At 35.3% G+C, this 26056-nt stretch overlaps 1 protein-coding gene across 2 annotated transcripts in view; it reads left to right on the top strand.

Annotated features, from left to right (window-relative positions):
• The first annotated feature begins 881 nt into the window (after positions 1–881).
• The window catches only part of MYOM1 (myomesin 1), a 153800-nt gene continuing 128625 nt past the window's right edge, over positions 882–26056 (top strand). For both annotated transcript variants that reach the window (XM_031946590.1, XM_031946591.1), the window contains exons 1-3: positions 882–985; positions 6436–6804; positions 19987–20127. In XM_031946590.1, the coding sequence (XP_031802450.1) occupies positions 6506–6804; positions 19987–20127 (440 nt within the window). In that variant the 5' untranslated portion in view covers positions 882–985; positions 6436–6505. The remainder of the gene's footprint in view (positions 986–6435; positions 6805–19986; positions 20128–26056) is intronic.

Genomic DNA, 26056 nt, shown 5'->3' with positions numbered 1-26056 from the left:
ACTCTTCATGACACCATTTGGGGTTTTCTTGGCACAGATACTGAAGTGGTCTTCCATTTTCCTCTCCAGCTCATTTAACAGATGAGGAAACTGAGACAAACAGTATCTTTTTTTTTTTTTTTTTTTTTTTACTAATTTATCCAGGGTCACACAGTAAGTTTCTGAGGCTGGGTTTGAATTCAGGTCTTCCTCAGCATTACCTAGTTGCCCTTTAGGCTCTGCATTAAGAGAAATATTTTGTTTCACAGGACAGTGTGTTCAATGTATAATCAACCAGTTCATTTACTGAACCTTTGACTCTCCTTTTAAATGTATGTTAAATAACTGAGAGAAAGTTGTGACAGCTGATCCAATACCAGTAGTCCTATCTAATTCATTTCTTAACGATATTTGCTTCCAGTTTTCTCCTTGATCCTCTTTCATTGTCTATTCATTTATCTCTACTGTACATGTACTATTAACAGAACTCTGAGGCCTGTAGCTTGTCATGAACATTCCAATTATGTTCTGAGGTTCAAATTACTTGACTTCTTTTCACTCCCAACATTGACTGTTCTTTCCCTGGGAACTTTCACATGCTTTGAAAAATTCTGCTGACCAAAAAACATTGCATTCTCTCTTGCAGCAAAATGGATCTTTCCTTTTTGGTTAAGTGAGGTGAGACCTCCCCAGAGGAGGTAATGTCGTCTTGAGGTCTTGCTAGCCTGAATTCCTGAAGCCCTGTCTGTTCTTTTTTATCTCCCCTCTACCCCACCCTACTTGGTTGCTAAATTTATCTGCCTTCTTGGCCATAAAAGGCCAGGTCTATGGCCCTGACTTTCTCCTGACTACAGGCATTATTTTTGTACTGACCCCCAGGATACAGTCTTTAGCCCTGCCTCTTTTTTTTTTTTTCTTCGATTCAACTTGGGTGGATTTTCATTCTATCATTCAGTTACATCGTTACACCGAAACCTTTCTACCATCGTTACTCATCTGGACCTTGGTAAGTAAGTGTGACATTTTCATGGAAGAATGTGCTTATTAGTAAGTGAGTTTAACAAGCCTGGATTGATTGTAGTTCCTTCTGTCTTCCAGGATCAGCAGTTTGTTGAGGGACTTGTGGAAACAGCAGAAAATTAGAAAGATGAAGCTAATGGGAAAAAAGGAGAGTGGGGCAGGAGCCAGTTTTTGATTTTTTTTTTCTTGGCACAGTTATTCTTACTTGTACTAGTTTTAAAATAAACGATGGCTGGAACTACAGGGAAGTAGAGATGCCTTTCTGTCTGAACAGTGTAAATGTGAGCTAATTGTGCTTTCATCATTTAAACAGTTGTCTGGAGGGTAAGTTTTGGAATTGTGTACAATCTGAAATGAATAAAGGAAATTTGAAATCCCTGGGTTAGTCACACAGAGAAGCAGATTAACTCTGAAGTTACTGTCAGAAAATTTTCTTGATACTGCTCCAGGAGAGCAAGATGCCTTATAATAATTCTTCAACACAATAAATCACATCAAAAATAATGATCATAGATTTGAAAACAGAGGGAGCTCGGATATCACTTAATTTAACTCTATTGTTTTGTAGAATTAGAAACTGAACCCCAAAGAAGCAATTTTTCTCAAGTACTTATAGAGAGTCAGGGACTTTCCATGATCCAAATTCTGGGTTGCTTCTTCTTGTAATAGTACTAAAATTAACAACTTCTGCCAATCTGCCAATTAGCCATTTACACCTCCAAACACATCGTTAACCTGCATACTTACAAAGACTTCTGGCCTCAAAATTAATATTTCTCCCTATCTATTTTATCAGAGGCTGCTGTGTTGTTCAGGGAATAGAGCACTAGGCCTGAAGTCAGGAAGAAATGAGTTCAAATCTGTCTTCAGACTCTTACTAGACACACTAGTGAATGGGCAAGTCAGTTGACTTTGGTTTGCCTCTATTTCCTCAATTATAAAACTGAAGATAATAAGAATCATTTCTCAAGGTTGTTATGAAAATCAAATGAGATAATATTTGTAAAAATGCTTAGCGTAGTACCTGGTATATAGTAGGTGCTTGATAAGTATTATCAAGAAGCAACTAATAATATTATTAAAAAATAATTAAGACAATCATGTCTTGGCAGGTAATACAACTATTTTTCTTACTAGCAAACCCTCAGATATTCCTTTTGTGGATTTTCTTTAGTAGATTTAGAAAATGAACGTAAGGATTACTTGATTTGGTTTCAGACCATGAAAACAACTTTTTAAAAAATCATATGTTAGATTTAGTTGTAATAGAATTTGTTGTTGTTCAGTTGTTTCAGTCATGCCCAACTTTTTCAGTCATATTCAAACCCCATTTGGAGTTTACCTTGTAGAGATATTGGAGCTGTTTGCCATTTCCTTCTCTAGTTCATTTTACAGATGAAGTAATTGAAGCAAACAGGGTTAAGTGATTTGTTCAATGTCATACAGCTAGTAAGTGTCTGAGGCCAGATTTGAACTCAAAGATGAGTCTTCCTGACTCCAGACCCAACACTCCATTCACTATATCAGTCAATACCCATTATAATAGAATATTGTAGGTTAAATATGTTTGTGTTTCAAAGGATGAATGGGAGATAGCATGCAATAGGGAATAAAGAGTTGGACTTAAGGTCATGGAACCCTGGGATTGAATCCTGTCTCAGACACTCAGTAGCTATAGGATCTGAGAGTTTCAGTTTTCTGGGTAAAGGATATGTAGCTCATACTTTGAGGTTTACAAAGTGCTGCATATTCATTGCCTAATTTGATACTCTTAATGCCCTATGAGGTAGGTGCCTTTGTTATCATTTTTATTTTTTATAGATGAGGAAACTGAGGCTCGCAAATGTTAAATGACTTGTCTAGGATCACAGAGCCAGTAAACTCAAATTGTCCTAACTCCAAATTCAGAATAAAACTCCATTTCTTCTCTGTTATTTTACCATATGTCTTTAAATATAAAATATAAAAATGAAATTTTGGTATGAAAAGAAGCAATAAAATAGAATAGGATCAAAATATTTCACAGATATATGCATATTAAAACAAGTTATATAGAATATAAATTCTTAACACCTCCTTGGATTAGCTGCACCCTGGCTTCTAACACACATAGCATGTAATAATATGCTATAGGTTCTTTCAAACTCCAGGCAGATGAACTCTGCAAAAGTCCCAGCTCCTTAACCTTAGTCATCCAATCTCCTATCCTTATGTGTATTGCCAATGCTCCGGTCTTCCCAATCCCTCACCTCTGTTATGATTGTTATGGTGACTTTCCAGTCCCACTTTGGTGGGATGGCCATGGATGGGTGACATCATCTAGCTCATTCCACTATCCCCAGTAGAAATTCTTCTCTTGTCAGCAAACTCCCCTCCATTCTTGACTATGTAACAACAACAGCAACAACAACAACAACAACGACAACAACAACAACAACAATAGCTAGCATTTATACTTCCTACAATGTGTCAGGCACTTTGCATATATTATCTCTTTTAATTCTCATAATAACCCTGGTAGTTAGTGTCATTATTACCCTCATTTACTGTTTTAGAGCAGAAATTTGTCTTTGGAAAGTTTCTGAGGTCAAATTTGAACTCATATCTTCTGACTCCTGGCCTAGCGCTCTACTCACTGAGGCATCTAGATGCAATCAATATTATTAACTGAAACCTGACTCTAACCTGAAGACACTGCATTTTTTGAAATCTTTCCCCTGGAGGTCACTTGACTTATAGGGTTGGAGGGGTGGGGGTGGGCTATATAGACAGGCATATACCTTGCTCTTCACTCCTATTTCTGGACTTTTCTTTTCTTTTCTTCTTAATGACTTTTCTCTTTTAAAGTACATGCAGTATACTTATATTATCCTCTCCTTATTCTTGCTGCAGTCATTTTCTAGGTCTTACAACATTTTCAAAGCCTTCATAACTTAATTCATGGCCTTATTTTCCATAATATCCATTGGCTTCTTCTTCAGAAACATCAGTATTCATGCCAATAATCTATAAAATCCTGACCTCTTAATTCTTCAATTTCTCAAATCTAAAAACCTACTCATCCATTCCAGCCATGCACCAAGACAGTAATATCTTAAATCTTCTTCCCTTCTTCCTTCTCCCCGACCCCACATTTCTCTCTGTCTCTTTCTCTCTCTTAATCTCTCTTTCTTTCTCTCTTCTCTGTCTTTCAGACTCTCTCTGCTTCTGCTTTTCTCTCTGTCCTTGTCTTTGTCTATCTCTCTCTCAGAATTACATTACCTCTGGAATTTGAATTAATGAGTACTCCACTTCCAGCTCTACAATCTCACAAACTCTCCTCAACCACTTAACATCAGGTTGCTAATGAAATAGTCTTTTTAAATTTTTAGACATACCCAATCCTGCTTACTTCTCTGAAACTTTTATACTGTTGATTACTCTGATAGGATCTTCCCTTGGTTCAGCAATACCAAGGGAAGGTTCTTTTGTTTCTCCTTCCTGTTTTACTATACAATCTTTGTCTTATTTGCTGACCGCTTAATGTAAATATTCTTTAAAAATGTGTCCTTACTTACATAGGCAACATGGCATAAGGTCCCAAATGTTTAACCTGGTTTCAGAAAGACCTTACTTAATATATTCAACTATTATCACAGTTCATATGACTATAGTATTTCTTCATATGTAAAATAAATATAACATTATCTACCTCAGTAGCTGATATAAAACTCAAATAAGATAGTGTAAATAAAATATTTTACAGACTTTAAAATGCACTTGAATGTTAATTTTGTTGTTGTTGTTGTTCTCTCTTCCCTGTTCTTCCTTGGTAATATCATACATATACATGATTTCAACTATCACCTCTTTGCTGATGATTCCTACACATAATAACAAAGTGAAAAGAAAAAGTCTCTCTCTTGCACATGATGTGTACATTGTCTCATATGTTACCACACTACCTATAAGTAAACTAGCAGACAGATAACATTCATGAAAAGAGATTATGTGTCCAAATCATACATGTGGAGAGCACAAATTTAGGGACCGTGCACACACAGCAAGGGCAATTCACATGCCTGATGCTGAAGAGCTGTCCATATCATCTGGTGATGAGAATAAATTGCTATCATTTCCACTGGGTGTTACATTATCTCCATTCTCTAGTGTCTTGGCTCATCTAGACATTTCTACTAGTGTCACGGTTGCTGATCCAGCTTTGATATCAACTGCAAGCTTTAGCCATAGAAGCTCTTCAAGGCAGTAAGTGTGCTGCTCTTTGCTTCTAACTACTAGTTTGTAGTATTTGGAAAGCTTCTTCCTGTTATGGAGGGCTGTAGCTTTTTTTTTTTTCTTTAATTATGTTGAAGCTATGTGACAGAGTATATAGAATGTCAGGCCCAGAGTCAGGAAGGCTCATTTTCCTGAGTCAAATTTGTCCTCAGGTACTTCTTAGCTTTGTGACCTTCAGCAAGTCACTTAATCCTGTTTTCCTCCATTTCCTTCTCTGTAAAATAAGCAGGGGAAGAAAATGGCAAACCACTCCAGTGGTTTTTCCAAGAAAAACCCCAAATAAGATCACAGAGTCAGGCAGGATTGAAACAACTGAACAATGACAAATGCATAATATTAATAATACATCTATATAGAATTCTGAGTTTTATAAATCACTTATCAATTTCAAAGCAGCATTATATTAAGGTCTGGGCATTATGTTTAAAGAAAAACATTGATATATAAGCTAAAATGCATTCAACATGAAGTGAATAGAATTGTAGGATTCGGAACTCAATGGGGTCTTAGAGATTATCTTGCCCAACAGTTTACAAGTGAGGAAATTGAAACCAAGAGAAGTTAATTGGCTTTTTAAGGGTTACATTGGTAGAAAGTGGCATAGACAGGATTTAAGCTCTTACCTCTGCTTAGGAGATGAAATCAACCATTTATAAGAACAGAATTCTATAAAAAAAATTACTTCATTTAGAATGAATTTAAAATTTTCACAATTTTGAAAACAAGGAGAGATTTTCCTAACAGGGATCTGAGACAAAATAGTGAGATTCAGTAGAAAATAAATAATCAAATCATCTTAAGAAATATTGTCTTAAACTAGCTTGACCAATGCCAAGGGGAACAGTCCTGGAGCTTGTTCCAAAGAAGGACATAGAAAGCATTGCATCAGTTAGAGTTTAATTAAACCTTCAATATTATTATTCAGTTATGTCTGATTCTTATAGGACAATTACAGTGGTCACATTTAAGGAAACTCAGGACCTGTTTAGAGTCTCTTCTTCCATGTCTAATGTGAATGGAGTGATTGCTTCTTTTATTGGAAAAGAATCTAAGGATAAGAGTATGAAAAATAATATCTCAGCCAATAGGAAAATATTGTTTTCATTTAGTTTTTCGTTTGTTTATTAAAATGCTCTTCATTTTCTTTCTTTTTTTTTGTAGGTCATCCATCCCTTGAGACTTCTAATTAATACAAACCACCATAAAGAACTGTACAAAATAGGAACACATTATGTCTTTGCCTTTCTACCAGAAGTACCATGAGCACTATGACCGAGGGTACCTCAGTAAAGATCTTCGGTCTACCATGAGCCAATATCAGCAGGAGAAGAAGAGTTCTGCCATCTACACACATGGCTCAACAGCCTATAGTCACATGTCCTCAGCCCACCACCAGGCCTCTGAGGCCTATGGCTCCTCGGCTTATAGACAGGGCTCCCAGGCCTACAGTCTTGGATCTGCAGCCTATTCCTTAGGATCCGAAGTCAGTAGTAAAGCATCCTCAGCCTATGATTATGGCTACAACCTTGGGTAGGTAAAAAACAGTAAAAACTGGGGAAAAGAGGGAACATTTCAAATAGCCAAGCTATTTGGTACATGGGATAGAGAAAGGGGTTCTTTTCTCTGGGAGGCCTGACCACATCAACCTGTCAGAGGCATGGCCTTCTGATTTGGACAGCCAAGGATATGCTGACAATGGCTAGTCCTCTGTTCTTGTCTATCTTCATTTGCTGTCACAGTGTGCAGTCTTCCATGTTTGTATGCTGGGATCTTGCTTAAGTTATAAACTGTGATATTTCTTTTAGCAGGGAAGCTTTGTCAGATATTAGAAGAACAGCAGCAATAGAGAAAGAAAACATGATCTAAACTCTCATAATAGGTTTTTTGGCTACTGTCTAAATCAAGGTCCAGCACAGGACTTAGCACAATCACTTGGTGAGAGGAGAGAGGCAATGTAGCTGTCATTTATTGCATTTATAAGTAGAGAGGCAATCTGGTAATTCTTTTGGCTTTTTATTTCATGAAATATCTCATTTCTTTTAGCTTTAAAAACTTGTCTCTCCTTTAAAAAAATATTCAGCCACTCAACAAAAGCTCTAAGGGAGCATAATCATAGAATGGATTCAGGAAATGATGAATAATCCAGAATGATTGGAACATAAGGATGAAGAGGGGGGTAAAAGATGATGCTTAATAGGTACACTGGGGTCCAATGGTGAGGACCTTAGGAATCAGCTCAAACTTCTGTTAACAGAAGTTTGATAGATACAGAAAGGGCACAAAGATGAGTTAGATTTTTAAGCCTCTTATAATTTAGGATAGAGGATAATATAGTAACACAAAATCAATTCAGATCATAATAGGACAAATAGAAAGATTTCCATCTAGAAGAAGAAATCCAGAATATTTCTATCTTAAAGGTCTTTGGGTTAATTTTTTCATTTTATATATGAAGAAATTGCTAATTCAGAAGATAAAATAAATTATCCAGGGTCACCTAAGTAATAAAGGGGCACAGCCAGAATTCTATCCCAAGTAGAATGGCTACAAATATAGTACATATTTTAGTAGATCAAACAATTCAGTAAGTGTGTAGTTGTTTAAGTTAGGAGTTAGTGGTTTGGTGGCTAACGTCTTGGCCTTGCATTCAGGAAGATCTGTATTCAGATCTTCCTTTAGGTACTTTATCAGCTATGGGACTAGGGTCTAATCATTGGACTTTTAACCTTCCTCAGCTTCAGTTTCCCTATCTGTAAAATGGGGATAATCATTGTACCTACTGGCCCCATTTTGTTTTAAGGATTAAGTCAAATGTGTATAAAGTGCTTTGCAAACTTTAAAAATACTATATAAATATAACCTGTAATTTCCCAGCAAGAGTGTTCTGTGCCAGGTAATGAACATACAAAGACAAAAAGAAGATTGTACTCACCACCAAGGACTTCATCGTATTCTACATATAACTAACAACCAAGTGAATGTGAAAGTATAATTAAGCAAGGTACCAACTGAGTTCTAGAGAATTCAGAAAACAACTTCCTTCTAATAGCCAGATTAGAGAAGGTCTTGTGGGGTAGTGAGGGAAGTTCAGGCTTGAAATTAGGAGTTGAAGAATGAATAGAAAATAAATGGGGAAAGTAGGGCCTGCAGGAAAGCATAGGGTCAGTTTAGAAAATGATGATCAATCCAGATTGACTGGGCAGGACTTTTTCAACTTTTCCCACTTTCAACCCCTTTTCAACAGAGAAATTTTTACATGACCCTGGATATATAGATACATAAAATAAGTATACAATATATATATATTTATTTACTGATATAGGTAATATATATACTATATATATTATATATAATATATAATATTTACTGATAAAAATCATAATTTTGCACCTCTTACATTCAGTTATGAGATCCCATAAAGTCTCATGAACTATAATTTGAAGAATCTGGTGACTAGAGATAGGGAGCTAAAGAGTTTGCTTTGAGATGAGACTGAAGGAGTATGTTGGGATCTCATTGTAGAAGACCTTAAATATCAGACTAAGAAGTATGGTCTCATAGTTTCACTATTTAGTTTTATTTTTGTCCATAAATAGATATAGATTATGTTGAAAATCTACATTTAACAGAAATTATATATATATATGTATATATATATATATAATTTGAGACCTAAGGTGAATAACTAAAATAAAATTTAAAAAACATCTTTTTGGATAGACTATAATTGTCACTGAAATAGGGGAGGGGTAGCCCAACCAATTTCCCTTTTCTATCATTTTAATTCTCACAAAACTTAATTCCATCAGAATCTAGCCCTGTAACATATAGCATATGTGTCAGAAGTTAAAACATGTTCTGAAAAGAAAAAAAAATTGGTTTAATGAAGGCATTTGCTGGACTGCTTGAGGGCAGAAATCCTTTTGCTATTGGAATATGGCCCAGGATACAGGGCTGCCATTTTCTTAGCTCAGGCAGTGAACTCTTGGCAGCTACTGGTATGTTCAGCCAGGATCTGTTAGTGTAGACCTGGAATTTATGAGGCTGTAGTTCTGGAATCCTAGTGTAAAATGGAACAGGATCATTTTACAAGCTTCTTTTCACAGGGTCAGATTCTGCCTCGGGATATTCATAATTGCTGGCCACAAACTCAGAACTACCTTCAGGGTAGCAGTGTAGGCAGTGGCTTCAAGTGGCCTGGCTGACAATACTCACCACTTTAAAAGAAAAGTTGGAAAAAAAATTAGTGATATGTTGTTTCTTTTGCCTAAAAAATGCCCTGTGATTGTGGCCAAAAATAAAACCCAAATCCAGAAGGTTCCCCTTGATAAGGAAAGCAGCTGTTGTATTCTAAAGGAGGAAGGCACCATGGATATCTATTTTCCTGTACTGCTTGTGCTCAAGGAGCCTGAAGAAGCTAGGCATTTTCCATAACATGTAACCATTCATCATTACTGTCTGAAAGTCTGCTTGGAGCTGTAACACAGAAGACTTATTTGCTTTCTTGGCTATTGAAGAATTCTCAAAAAATATTATGTATTAAACATTCGTGAAATTGCATGTCTTCTTAATTTGGCTCCCAATGTCATGTACAAATGAATATTCTATGAGAATACCTAGTAGATAATACTTATCTGTCAGTTTAGCTATTATTGTAGACATAAATAACATGCTTCCAGGATTTTTTTTAAAAGTCTTTTGGAAGTAAGTACCCTCTGGAATTCATAGCCATTTTCAAAATCCAGATAAGAACCCTCATGGGAAATGAGAATTCTTGTTTTGAAAATAACCCTCACAATTCTTTCCATTCCTATTTATCTTTTTTAAATTTGTTATAGTAGAATGATAGTTAAAATCATATATATGACTCATTTGAAATGACTCCTTTTTGAAAAGCAATATCCAGTTCCCAACTTGTATTCATACCATCAATTAAGTGGGGTTGCTGGAGTTGCTGGGCACAGAATAGCAACTGATCAAGAAGCTCCTACATCCAAATTCTAACTTTGGGCATGGCTAGAATTGGGTCTGAAAAGCTAATTGAGCTCATGTCAGAGCTGAGATCTTCTTCATCTTCATTGCCAAAAAGAGTCAGGTGCCTTATTAGCATTTCTTATATTCATCATAAATAGTAACCTTGGAATATATTTCTCATCATCTCTTTCCTAGAATCATAAAACGTTCAAGATGGAAGAGGTCTTAGAGGTCATGTGGTTCAATCTTTTCATCTTTGTTCCTCTTAGGAAAACTAGATTCCAGAGTTATAACTAGGAATATTTTCTCTTTTCTCTGTTCAGACAAAAATAGTTAAACAGGGGCTAAAAGTAGATGACAGTGGTTCAGTTTCAGGAGGTCACCTTACCCCATCTTTACTCCCCTCTCCCCAGGATTTAGAGGGAGGAATGCTGGGGGACCTCCATTAGCACAGGACTCTGGAGATGAGCCTTTTCAGTCAGTCAGTCAGTCAGTCAGCCAATCAGCATTTATTAAGCACTTGATATAAGCCAGGAAATGTCCTGGCAAAACAAAGAAAAGCAAAAACCCCTTCTTTGTTTTCAAAGAATTCACATTCTAATTGGTGGGCAACATGCAAATAATTAAGAACACACAAAAACATATAGAGTATATAAATGGAAAATAATTTGGGAGGAAAGGAGTTAGGAGGTAGAGAGATAACTAGGAAAGCACTCCTGAAGGAAACTAGACTTGAGGGAATCTAGAAGAGCCAATAGGCAAAGGTGGGGAGGGAAAGCATTTCAGACCCAGGGAACAGCATGGTATTGTGAGATGGAGGGTTATGTGTGAGAAACAGCAAGCAAGATAGTGTAGGCAGGTCATTGAATACACTTTGTAAAGATAGGAAGGGGCTAGATAAGGATTGAAGGACAAACAGGATTTTAGATTTGATTTTGGAAGTAAGAGGGAGTCCTTGAGGTTTATTGAGTAGGAGAATGGCATTGTAAGGCCTGATGTTATAGGAAAACCACTTTGGGCAGCTGAGTGAATAAATGATGAATTGGAGTGGGGAGAGAGTGGAGGCAAAGTTATTGTAATCATGGAAATATGAGATGATGAGGCAGCTACAAAGGAAAGAAGTTTACAAATATTGTAAAGGTCGAAACAGCAAGACTTAAGGCAGAGACCGATTGGAAGATTTATTTCAGATAGATGTGAGGAATGGTTTATGGGATGGTTGCTAAATGAATAGAAAGAAGGAGATGGAATATAGAATATGCTGTAAAGGTAGAATCAACAAGACAATATATTAATGGTATCTGACAGTGACAAATCAAGGATGACACCATGATTGTGAGTCTAGGTACCTGAGAAGATGTTGATGCTCTTAATAGTAATCAAAACATTGTGAATAAGGAGTTTTAGGGAAAAGATAATGAATTCTCCTTTATCCTATCTACCCTTATTCCTTGCCGAAGTGAGAGTTAGATCACATCCTCTTCTGGTGTTCCTGAATCCAAATCTATTCCTGGCACAGAGAATCATGAGCAATTCCTGTACCAGCAATTCCTGTTGGAAGAAGCATGCCTTCCTTCGAAGGAAGCACAGTTGTTGGAGTCCTTAGGCAAACCTCCTCACCCTCATGCAAATTACAACTTTGTTTAATTCAGAATCTCTACAGAGTTCTTTTGCACTCTCAGGGAGAAAGATCTCAATTCTTAATGTCCATCCATCAAACTTAGAGGCTGAGGCTTATTCATTTCTGAACAAACTGACTTTTTCTTTTTATTTAATTTTAATTTAATTTTTACTTCCAAATTCTCTTCCTCATTCTTCTCTCTTTACCATCCATTGAGAAAGAAAAAATAAAATCCATTACAAATGTGCAATCATTCCAAACAATTTCAATTAGTCTGTCCAAAAAAAGGAAGAAAGAAAAAAGAGAAGAAAATAAACTTCCATCTGTACTCTGAATCCATTAGCTTTATCTGGGGGCAGGGGGATAGTATACTTCTTCATGAGTCTTTTGAAATTGTGGTTGTTCATTGCATTCACCAGAGTCACGGAACCTTTCAAAGTTGATTGTCTTTACAATATTGATGTTATTGTATAAATTATTCTCCTGGTTCTGCTCATTTCATTTTGTATCAGTTCATATAAGTCTTCCCAGGTTTTTCTGAAATTATCCCCTTCATTATTTCTTATAGCACATTCCATATTGTATTCCATCCATATATATTCCATTACATTCATATACTACAAGTTGTCCAGCCATTCCCCAATTAATGAGCATCTTCTCACCATCCAATTCTTAGCTACCACAAAAAGCGTTGCTATAAATATTCTTATATGTTTAAGTCATTTTCTTTTCTCTATGACCTTTTTGGAGGATGGATCTTGGATCAATATTTTTGAATCAAAAGTATGCATAGTTTAGTAGCTTTTGGAGCATAGTCCCAAAATACTTCCCAGAATTCCAGTTCCACCAACAGTGTTTCCTCACAGTTTCTCTAGTATTTGTCATTTTTCTTTCTTGTCATCCTAGTTTGATGGATTCTAGAACCATTGACTTTGGAGATATGCTTTAGAGGATCATAAATCTAGTAGATTAGTCTTCTTTCCAGTAGATAATAGTTAGATTCTATGTAGCCCTTTGCGTTATTATAATTCTTTGCATAATAATTAGTGCTGAAATTGTATAAGTGCTGAAATCTATATATATATTAATTCAAAACCATAAGTGGTTAAATCTTATTGGTGAAAACTAAATTGAATTGAAATTTTATGGGAAATTGGATTCAACTGAAAATGACTAAGAAATCAAGGTCATGCTTTCTTGCCTTTGCAAGGACAAGGAGATAGTGTTTCTTTAAATTCTGCTCCAAGAAAATCACATTTCTATCCATGTGTTAGTATAAAAAACAAATAAACTACAACTACAACCCTAGTCACTGTGTAATGAAGAATCACCCTGAAATATCAGGATTTTCTTGAAAATACTTGAGATCATCAATTTAAAATTTAAAATTCAAAATACTGAACAGTGATACTGTCAGGAGAGTGAGAGGCTAGACGGAAAACTTAGGAAATCTTATGAGGACAGAAAGTCAACAATGTCTCCTTAAAATCTTTAAATTGCAGGAAGGATAACAAAAGACCCAAATCCCTTATACAGGAAGAACAATCTAAGGATGGCCCCAACCTATTTTTTCACCCCTCTCCCTCTACTCACCCTGATATATCTCTTGACTTGTTTGTTGGAGGAGAAAGTAGGACTTAGTGAACTCTTTTCATTTTACAAAATTAATTGGCAATTATTCTTTGCAATTTGAGTTTCCTTGTCTTAAAAAAAGTCTTTATTTCTTAGTTGCCTCTTATAGATTAAATTCATGCTTGATTTAGGTTGAGATAATATGAGGAACCCAGAGGGTGAGTGCAACCTTGCTTAAAGAAGTGAACCATTGAATGAATTGAGTGATTCAGATGAAAGTCCAGGAGAGGTAGGGTTGATGTTTTCCAGTGCCTCTTAGTTAAAATGTCAGGTCCATTTTTGCAAGGTTATAGGCCCTGTGGAGTCTGCACCTTCTTGCTGGCCAGGCAGAAGCACAGCATAACTGAGCTTCCCCACTGGGATCAGGGTTTCTGTGAGATCTGAAATAGTCTCTCCAGCGGACTTTGACCTTTTCTATTACACTCTTTCTGATGAGACAAGAGAAGCTCAGATGGTGAAAATGCAGTAGCCACTGGCAAAAGTACCACAGTGACCACAGACTGAGGCAAACCACAGACTAAAGTATGAGAGGATTTTATCTTCCTGTAAAAGATGACAAATAATGTTCTGAAGTTTTCAGTAAAACAGTTTTCATACATTATGTATGATTCTCCCAACCATATTGTGAGATCAGAGCTATTATTTTTCCCAAACTGTAAGACTAAACTGAGGCTCAGAATAAATAGAAAGCAAATAAGGTAAAATAAACCCAAAAGAATGGTGAAGCTAACAAGAAAAATATTTGCTACTAAGAGTTGATTACTTGGGTTCCTAGGTCCTTAGGTCAATTATACCCTATGGAATTGTAGTGCATGAGGATCTTGCAATACGACAAGCAGTTTACATCTGTTTAAAAGCAAAAAGAAAACATAAGCACTTTTCATCTGGACAGCAGTATTTAAATAATGTGAATTATATACTTTTCCTTTTAGTCCTTACACTGGTACTAACTCAGTATTCACAAGACCTGATTTCAAGTTCAACCTCAGACACTTAACATTTCCTAGTTGTGTGATTCTAGGCAAGTCATTTAACCCCAATTGCCTTGCAAAAAACCAAAACTAAATTAAAACAGAACAAAAAATGTGAGCAGCTAGATGGTACTGTGAATAGAACATCAGCCTGGGAGTCAAGAGGATATTATTCAGGATTCATTTAATTATATGGTAAATATAAATGCATAAGCATTCAATGAAACAATAAAGACAAAAGTCTGCAAATTTATTGTTTGTTATTGTTTAGTAGTGTTTGACTCATTTGGAGTTTTATTGACAAAAATACTGAAAACATTTGCATTTTCTTTTCCAGTTATTTTTACAGATGAGGAAACTGAGACAAACTGAGTTAAGTGACAACTAGTATCTGAATATGGATTTGAACTCAGCTTTATTCACTATACTAACTAGCGGCCCAAAGTATACAAAAGGAACTTTCAAATGAAAATACACACTGGAAAAGCCAATTGCAGAATTACAACCTAAAACAAAGAAATAGTCGTCCCTCCACTCCCTCCCCGATCTAATTTCCCTATGATTTGACAAACTAGGTATACAAACTTGAAAGCTTCCTCAAAATGTGAAGGGCAGAATTTTATCCTGGATGAGACCCCACATAGGGTAATTGTGCTCTGGCACGCCATCATAGAATCAGGCCTACTATGTATATCCCTCATAGTTATAGTAGTACTCTGATCCTGATCTCTTTTCTAATGCCATCTGTTCAAGCCCCCACCAAGTTGTATCCCTCCCATTGTTAGGTACCAGTGACTAGCTCCTCAGTTCCCTTTATCCACTTACTATCAACAAGCCTTTACAAAAGAATATTTTCTTCTAAGATAAAGCAATAATAAAAATATAACCAGTTTCTCTTTCTAGCTTATGGGCATTCTTTCTCCCTATCTGACCTTGATCTTTATAGAATAGATCTTCACTTAGCAGTTACTACATAAAATCCATATTCACTTCCAGATTGTGGCAGTCTTCTTCTGGATGAGTTCTTGTTTCTCCTTCTGCTAGCCTCAGCCCTGAAGATTACTTCTCAGAGTTTTAAGTTTGGACTGGCTATAAAATCCAACATAGACTCAAATTCCCAAACCCCTGGAGGCTCACCCTTTTGATTTTTTTTCAAACCCACAAATTATACACACACAGAGTCAGAGGCACATAGGTACCCCTAAAAGCCCCTAATCCCCATATACTATAATCAGTCCTTAAAGTTATATTGTCTCTGACAACTAAAACTCAGAAAAAATATAGAAAGAAAAAAAAGTTTAAATGGGGACAGAAATAATACTGCATATAATTTTTTAAAAAATTAAATATCCCTTATGAAATTTGAATGAAGCATTTCATCAAGATTAGAATCCACTTGTGGGGGACTTGCTATTAAATGAAAAGATGTGTTGGGGGAGGGATTTCTATTGTATGTGTATATTATTTTCATTTTAAAGTGTCTCATACTAAAAATCCAAATTATTTCAAAGATCTCGGATGACTCTGGAAGAATTGAAATTTAAAGGAATTTGAAATTTATATACCATTTTAAATTATTCTAAAAAATGCCACCTTAAACATCAATACTTATCAGATTTCATATTTTATTGAATATGATATGATATAATCAATAATTTGCTTTCTTTAAAATAACCAGTTCTACAGCATTATAAAACCATCAGTAGCTTCAAAATATACTGATGGTTTTATAATGCTGTAGAACTGGTTATGGTTATTCTTCAAAATAATATCTTCTCCAAACAAAACTGGATTAAATGGAATTTTTTCTTCTTGATTGCTCTTAAACTTCAGATCTTAAGTCCTTGACCCCAAAGTCTTTTATGTGCTTTGGAAATTTGTAGTCTGTTTTTGTTGTTGCATTTGTTTGTTTTGTTTTGTAAAAGACTTCCAAAGAATGTCCTGAAAGCATAAAAAATTAAGTTCCCTGATAATAAACTTCCCTATTAAAATAAATCTTAAAATTTTTTCTTTTTTTCAAGAATTCAAATGCTTGAAGAAAATTTTGAAAGCATAATCATGATTTATCACTTTCATTGTCTGGAGAGCACTTTGTAATGGTATCATGTTAGACAAGCAGCTAGCTGGTACAATGAAGAGTGTCAAACTCAGAGTCAGGAAAATGAGTTCAAATTCAGTCTCAGATACTTAATAGCTGTGTGAATCTACATGTCACTTCATTTCTATGTTGTAGTTTTGTCATCTGAAAAATGGATATAATATTTTCGAGGGTTGTTGTGAGGATAAAATGAGATACTATTTAAAAAATGCTTTGCAAACCTTAAAGTGCTATATAAATGCTAAAAAAGAAAAAGATACTGAGATAGATTGCTAGATGGATAGATAAATCACCTACTATATTCTAGGCGCTATGCTAAACAATACTATTATGCTGGAAGTATGAGGTATAAATTACTGATGTTGTCTATCCTACATCTTTATATTGGTATAAATCATTAAAATTAGACTTGCCATTGAATTCAATTGGACAAAACTTTTTTTAAAAATGTACTTGCTATGTGAGTAACACTGTAGTAGGCTCTCTGGGGGAATGGAAAGCTTGTGCTAGAATATGATTTTTCCTGTCTATAGATTATGATCTGTCAGAGAGAGAAAAAAAAGAGAGACAGACAAATGGACAGAGAGAGAGAGAGCACCTGTGCCTGTGCCTGTGTCTGGGTCTATGTATGTAGGAAGTATCAACAAATAGTTATAATAGAAAATACACAATAATAGGCACTGAGGTAAAAGCAAAACATGACACTCAAAGAGAAACTTTTGATTGGGGATTGATTTCAGAGAGGAATTGGCCTCCTAGGATTGGGGAATGACTTAGACAAAGACAGGGAGTCAGGAAAATAGAAGTATAGTAAGTAATTGAGCTTTGCTAGAGCATAGAGTATAAGAAATAAAAAGGGTTAGATGAGTCTGAAAAATAAAGGTGGCACTAGATTATGAATACCCAAATAATGAATTTGGATACTTAATAAGAAGCCAACAAAGATTTTTGTTTTCGTTTGTTTTATGCTTCTTGAACATACTGAATTACTTTGTAGAACTAGCCAAGGGAATAAAAAATTTCATTTGGAAAAACATCATCAAAGAAAATGATGAAAATGGTACAAATAAAACAGGCATTCTAGTACTATACTTCAAATTGAATTATAATTCACCCAAACTATTTGTTATTAGATCATAGACCTATGATCCTACTGGTCCAAAGAATTTCCAGATGATCAAATTATTTCCATGATGGCCCATCAACATTAATAGAAATAATAATTTGGAGACTATCTGAAGTTAAATGATTTGCCCAGAGTTATACGAGCCCCATTTTTCTGAAGTAGGACTTGACCCTAGATTTATTGACTCTTTTCATTATACCATGTTTTCTCTGGCTGGTGGTTGACAAATAAAACATACTTCTATTTATCTATTTATTAGTTCTTTTTCTGAATGCAGATAGAGTCTTCCTTCATATGTCCTTTATAGTTAATTTGGGTATTTATAATAATCAAAATTTGTCCCAAGTCAACAAAAGGTTTTTTAAAGAAGAAGCATGCTTATTCAGATTTGTGTGTGTACAAATGTGTGAAGTATCTGTGATTTCTTCAACATAGGGAACTCATGACTTCGTAGATTATAGGATCATAGCTTCAGAGTTGGAAGGGACCTTAAGGCCATCAAGGACATCAAGTCAAATTCCCTCATTTTAGTGATGAACAACTCATCAATGTTGGACCTCAATCAATAAAGGTTACTTGACTTGCCCAGGGTCATACCCAATAAGCATCAAAGATGAATTCTTTCAGACTCAAAGTCCAGCATTCAATCCATTATGTCATGTTGCCACTGGCAACATTACTGCCCATTAGACATGGGTGTGCTATTAGCAATACAGACACAAATTTCCAAAATTTAACACATTATGTTTCCTCAAGATCTACTTTCCCTCCTGATTTGTTAACATTTATCTGTGGCACTGACCCTGTTATTATGACGTCTTTGAGCACAAAGAACAAACAACAGTCTACAGATTCAATACAACAAAAATCATTTGAGTGCCTTGTATATGATAGACATGTAGGGGGATGCAAAGAGGGCTCTCTACAGTCTCCTCTCTACATCTATTCCCACATCCATCCTATTATCACTTCTAGATTCATCTTTCCACTTTGCACATATTTTCAGAAATCTTCACTGTTTCCCCACATCTGCACAATTAATGTCCAGGCACTGCGGAATAGCAATCAATATCCTTCCCAACGTAGTTCCTATTTTCAGCAATTAATCAATCAAGTCACCAATGTCTCTGGAAGCAGATGCTCAGTCTATACCAGGCCCTGTGTTGGATGTCAGTGATGCAAAAACCAAAATCATTCTCTGTTCTTAAAGAGCTTCCATTCTATTTGCTGAAGGAGATAACATATAAATAGATATAGGCCAAATAATTTTTTTTAACTAGACCTATAATTCTATCAGTTCAGGGACTTCTCATTGAGGAAACTCCCTCTTGCCAATGTAGATTGGTACCTCCTTTGTAATTTAATATAGTCTTAGAAAGTTGCCTGGGGCATGGAGAGATTTAGTGACTTGTGCAAAGTTAAATAACCAGCATATGTCAGAGGCAGGATTTGAATGTAGATCTTCCCGACTCTAAAGCTGACTCTATATGCACAATGCCACATGTTCCATGAATATGGCCTTTCACAAGATACATTTATAGGAGGAGAGCTATGGGATGTAGGGAAAGGCTTCATATAGTAGTAGATGGCACCTGAGCAGAATTTTGAAGGAAACAGAAGATTCTATTATGTTCCTGGGATTTCTCAAAGTATCTGCTATACTCAAAGCATTTAAATGATATTAATTAAATAGAATTTCTTAAAAATAAATATAAAATATTTTAAATATTACTGGGGGAAAATAAAAATATTTTTAAAAATGAATTTCTTTGTCAAATCATCTACACTTTCATTACTGGTTAGGATAATAAGGGGACCTGAAACCATGTAAATAAAGCAACATAGACTGGAATATAGACTTTTGCTTAAAAAGAGAAAACATTTAATGTGAGGGGAATAGGAGAGAGAGGGAAAGAATTTGGAACTCAAAAGGGGGGAGGAGTGGAATTGCTTTATATGTTATTGGTATTGAACATTGACCATGAGAGCAATAAGCAAAAGGAATAATTATAAAAGCTGTTTTTTTAAAAAACCTTCAAACTTTCTTCTAGGATATTCTCTTACTGGTTTTAAATATAGCCTAAATCCTTTCTTCATCTGTACATGGAAACATTATTTTCATTTCTTTATGTATGTGCTCACATTTAATGGGCTCTAAATTGGAAAGAAAATTAGTCAAGATCCAAGATCCTATGAAATGTTTTCCAAATTAAATTTCACTTTTTATGTGTAGATTCTGAATATATCTTTCCATATTGTTAGAGTTCTAACCTTAGGGGTTTTATTTCAGACTTGCAGATTCTACTCTAATGATAGAAGATTATACCTCCAAGTTGAGTCCCCAAACAAAAAGGGCCAAAAGGAGCCTTGTCTCTGGAGAAGAGAAAGAAAACCAGCCAAAAGATTATATGGTACCTATCTTCTCAGGACGGTATGTATGCTTTCTCTTGTTGGTATTATCATTATTGTGGTGAGGTTTTGGATTCAGTTTTGCTGAATGAAATTGATTACATCACCCCCTCATGTTTGCTCAGGTACCTCTGAGGCTGAGGAGGGCCTTCTCTAGAAGGTACCAACTTAAATCCCCCATTCTGTTGTCCACTGGACTGCTGGTGATCAGTGTCCTAACTCTACCCAATCAATCAACATTGATTAACCTTTACAAAAGGATACCTACCAAGAAGATATAGCAAGGACAGAGGCACAGACATTGAATGAGTGGGTGCACACACACACATACACACACACACACATCTGAGGGCACACTCTCTCAACCCTATCAAGTGTTTACCCCATCAATGAATCTGTCAGATACTGTTAGACTGGCTCGAAACATCTCTCCTTGGACTCACTACTGATGAACTAGACTGCCTACAAAAACCAGTATCTAGTCATCTAAACTTTGGACCTATCTCCAAAACTCTTTCACCTAAAAGCAGGAAAGAGAAGAGGCTCTTATTCACGTACCACATGTTGATCTCTGGAGAAGAGAGTCTGATGCCTTTCCTCATTTATACAAGAGGCTTCCAGAATATCCCTCTGAGGCAAACAGGAAAGCCCAAGGAAGTAGAAATGGTCAGAGTAAGAATATCACTTTGAGCTTGTTGGTAACTTGAATGCATTCCAGTCTTGGTTCCACAACTAAGCAAAAGCCTGTTTCTTCATTCTCATGATTAAACCAGAAACAGTCCAGAATGTCTCCTTAAGTTCCAAATGGGGGAGCAGAGATTTTCCACTATATGTCATTTTAAACTTTTTTGAAAGAGGCTTTCCAGTCTCTTTCACATGGAGATTGCATTAACCAAGCAAATTGCACATGTTCACTAGACCTCCCCCTCCTTCTGCTTGTTCCACTCCTTCCACCATTGTATTATTTTTGGAGCTTATAAGAGGGAATAGAAAAGGTGTGGAACCATTCTGAAATTTAGTATAGTGGAAAGTATACTAGCTCAAGAGTCAGAGAACCTAAATTCAAAACCCATCTATGGTGTTGCATGGCTTTAGACAACCCACTTAATTTCCCTATGCCTTGGTTTTCTTATTTGTAAAAGGGGTCATGATATCAAATGGTCTTTAAAATCCTTTCCAGCCCTACATTTATTATTCTGCAAACCCAAACCTGTATCATTAATAGGTTTTTATTTTCCTTCATGATTTGCATAATCTCTTCTTGACTTTTTCTTACAGTTTTTATGTTTACTTACTATTGTGGACATGGTACCCTTCCCAGGAGCAAAAATCAAGAAAATTAATTTTTTAAACATGTTTGAAGCTACTCATATAGGAGTTTTAAGAGCTTTCTCCGAAACTAGTCATTTCAGAAAACAAGGTGATGCTTATGGAAGAATTAAAAACAAAAAAAATTTCCCTTCTGGAATTTCTTAGAATTTGGAGGTACATCATGCTTGAGATGATACTAATTTGACTACTAGAGACAGAATAGGAGAAAGGAATATTTAAGTAAAATAGCAAATAAAATGAGGAGAATTAGAAGGATCAGATGCTACACCACTGTTTAGTCATCCCAAACACTGCTTTGTTGGCTGATGTTTTGGCTGTTTAACTATCATTTATTAAAAAGAAAAACATGATCTAATAGTTTCATAGACTTTTATCATGGAAAAATTTACTATGTTATTAAGCCTTAGCATCAAAGGTGTGGGTTTTGATGGAAAATACATTATTTCCTTTTATTTCATGAAGGCAAACAACAAACAAAAGAAACAGATCAACTTTTAGTTCAGTGTAATATTCATTACTTTTTGTGGTAATTTTTATTTGAACTCCAATAATGTCCTAAGGAAGCTTGAAAGGAACTTGCCGGAAGAGCCGAGATCAAGGGATAAAGGAATCCTGATGTCCTTTCCTATTTGTTTTTCTTTGCTGAGCCAATGATTCATGATCTTACGGTGGCTGACCAAATGTCATCCTCTCAGGCCAATTGACATCAAGTAATGTCATGGAAAAGCAGAGCCTGGATGAAAGTCAGTAGGAACTCTTTCCATCCCTGATTTATACTTCTGTTCTGTGTTGTTCTTTCCTGTTCTGACTGGGGGCCTGCTTTTTGAAGTGTTCCACAGTCTAATGGAACTGTGCCTGGGGTAAAACTTAGGAAATAAATAAAATCCTTTCCTTTATTTCCTTCTGTGTAAGATGCTATTTTTAGCTTATTACTTCAACTCTCTCCTTTTCTTAAAGTGAACTTTTTGGGTAAACAGTCACATTTCTTTCTCTTAATATATTACTGCCTACCTTTTGCCTCTTCACTAAGATAATTTAATAGAATTTCATATTTAATAGAACTTCATACAAGCTAAATACATGTGGATTTAATACAGTATGTATGTTGTTATACCTCCCTCTTCCAAAAAAATTTGGCTTTTTCCCCCTCTGCTGCATTTTCTCTCTTTCTGTAAACCATTAACAGCAGTCTTTAAACATATCCTACATTTGTATTGCATTTAATGAAATGTCTCATAATAAAGCTCCCAAGTGTCTTACATTAAGTCTCCTTCCCTTACTCTTTCAGTTCTATAGCATATCTCTTAAATAGTACACCTCATCTCAAAAAAAAAAAAGAAAAAAGAAAGAAAAAAAAAAGGAAAGGGAGACTCTAGGATTTACATTTTGGGGGGGGGTAAGGCAATTGGGGTTAAGTGACTTGCCTAGGGTCACACAGTTAGTAAGTGTTAATTATCTGAGGCTAGATTTGGACTTAAGTTCTCCTGACCCCAAGGCTGATATTCTATCTACTGTATTATCTAGCTGTTCCTAAGACTGACTTTCTAAGGAATGTGTGTGTGACTGAGCAGAATCTCAAAAGAGATCATGCAAGATTTGGTTCTGGTTTTGTTTTTCTCATGTTCAGCCATTGATTGAGATGTGTTAAATCCTTTAATTTCTATTCAATGATTCAATAAAGCACACCACAAGGTACATCAAAATCTGAATAATCTTTAAAACCCTCCAAAATCTTCTCTAAGAGTTCTTATGTAATTTTATTGTTTTTAAAACAATTGTTTTGGAAGGCAACTCAAAATACCACTGGTTTTTGTTCCACTTGATGGAGCTGATTCTTTTCTTTTTTCCTTTCAAACTTTCCTTCATGGGAATATTTGGTTACATGGAAAGTGGCTAGAGCTCTAGGCCTGGAAAAAGAAAACCTGAGTTCAAGGTAGGACCTCAGACATTAGCTGTGTGATCCTGGGCAAATCATTCTGATTGCCTTATTTTCCTCATCTGTAAAATGGAGATAACAGCACTTATACAGCAGGGTTATTATGAGAATGAAATAAAATACAAATTATTTGGGTTTTTAAAAAATTATTTATCATTTTGTTTTTCCCCAGTTATGTGTAAAAACAACTTTTAACATTTGTTTTGAAAACTTTGAGTTCCAAATCCTCTCTTCCTTTCTTTCAAATTCCTCTCTTGAGAAAGCAAGTCAATATAGTTTATACATGTGTAGTCATGCAAAATATTTCCATATTAATCATGTTGTGAAAGAAAACATAGACCAAAAAAAGTCTCAAGAAAAATGAAGTAAAAAGGTATGCTTCAATCAGTTTTCAGACACTATCAGTTCTTTCTCTGAGAATGGATGGCATTTTTCATTTTAAGTCCTTCAAAGCTGTCTTGGATCATTATACTGCTGAGAGGAGCTAAGTTATTCACAGCTGATCATCTTACAATATTCTTGTTACTTTGTACACAATACATTTCACTTTCCAACAGCTCATATAAGTCTTTCCAGGTTTTTCTGGGAGCATCCTGTTCATCATTTCTTACAGCACAAGAGTATTCTATCCTAATCACACACTACAATTTGTTCAGCCATTCCCCATGTCCCCTCAATTCCCAATTCATTAACACAAGAAAAGAGCTGCTTTGAATCTTTTGTATAAATAGGTTCTTTTCCTTTTTGCTTTTTTTTTTTTTTTTTTTTATCTCTTTGGGGAATCCAAGATACTAAAGCACTTTACACAATGCCTGACACATGGTAAACACTATAAAAATATTAGCTACTATTATTAATTATTAACACATGTCACACAAGTATCTATTAATATAATCCCTAATGCATACAATAACAACAATAATAACAACTAGTGTATTAAGATTTGCAAAACACTGCAAATATTTATCATGTTATTTTCACAAGAATCCTGGAAGAAAAATGGTATTATTATTTCCATTTTACAGTAGAGGAAATTGAGACACACTTCTTTGGAGTAAACCAGGCAAATTTCCACAATTTTTTCTAGTGACGCTATCTTCTTTCTCCTTTCCTTTCTGGCTCTTTGTCTCTCCTGTGTCACTCTAATTTTCTGCAGAAATTAGAATCATAGAATGCTAAAGTAGTAAAGGATTATAGGGAATTTTAAGTCCAGTCCCTCATTTTGCAGATGAACTAATTGAGGTGGAGAGAAATGAAGTTCCTGCCACATATAGACACTTAATGAATGTTGGTTTACTGACATGCCTGAGGAGATTCAGTGAATCAGTTGTAGAGGTGGGTGAAAGCTAATAGGAAATTCATAAAAGTATATCCTTTGAATTTTATAAGAGATAAGGGCCACTAAAGCCAAAATTTGAGTTCGTTAAATTGTTTTTTTTTTATTATTTAATAGCCTTTTATTTACAAGATATATGCATGGATAACTTTACAGCATTAACAATTGCCAAACCTCTTGTTCCAGTTTTTCACCTCTTACCCCCCACCCCCTCCCCCAGATGGCAGGATGACCAGTAGATATTAAGTACATTAAAATATAAATTAGATACACAATAAGTATACATGACTAAAATGTTATTTTGCTGTACAAAAAGAATCAGACTCTGAAATGTTGTACAATTAGCTTGTGAAGGAAATCAAAAATGCATGTGGGCATAAATATAGGGATTGGGAATTCAATGTAAGAGTTCTTTAAATTGTAAAACAGAGAAGAAAAGCTGGATCTTTCTGTTCAATATTCAGTCATACATACATGCAAAACCTGCCTTATAGAATAAGTTGTTAAGAATATATATGTGCTCTGTTCATGGTGCTAATCATCCCTCAGAAAAGGACAAGAAAGCAGTTGGATTTGTGTTACATCCACAATAATAGGGTCAAAGAATCTCCAAATTCTAAAACCCTGACTTTTTAGTATAACCAAAATTGCCTGCAGCCTGTCTAGAAAAAACACCCAGTGAAATTTCAGAAAAGAGACTGAGAAAGATTCTAAAAGTAAAATATTTTATTTTAAAAATAATTTTGAGGCAGTCATGACTAATACGAATAATGGTTCCTATGAAATGGTTGTATTATTTGAATTTGCACTGCTTATTTCCATTAGCCTGGAACCAATAGCACACTTATTTTACATGCAACAAATTATGACTTCAAATAATATAACTACTTAATGAATTCCATTATTCATGGTAATAAGGATCTAGCTTTACAAAATGCAGTTAGGAGGTCACTGCTTCATATGAAACTTTGTTTTCTCCTCTTTCTACAACCATCAACAAACAAAAACATTCTGACGGATGCTGTTGGAAATGACTTTGCTATTAGTAAATTAAATAATTTTGGTGACAGATCTTTTATGCTATATGTGTGTATGTATGTATATATGTATATAAAGTTTTGCTGATGCTTTGGGAATTTTCTATCATGATCATTCCTGATCGGAGGTCTGGTATTTTCCACTTCCCCTAATGGAAAACGGTTTAGCAAAAGTAACTAAACAGTGGCCCTTTCTGACAATTTAGGCAATGTTTTGCTCTCACTTGCTTCTCTGCTGGAATAAAGGCAGCAGTATCAATTTGACACTTGGTGCCCCCTAGTGAATGTGTTTGAGAAACAGCTTTTAAGG

This window comes from Sarcophilus harrisii, chromosome 1 (assembly GCF_902635505.1).
Source record: "Sarcophilus harrisii chromosome 1, mSarHar1.11, whole genome shotgun sequence".
NCBI lineage: Eukaryota > Metazoa > Chordata > Mammalia > Dasyuromorphia > Dasyuridae > Sarcophilus > Sarcophilus harrisii.
This window is presented reverse-complemented; position numbering and strand designations above follow the sequence as displayed.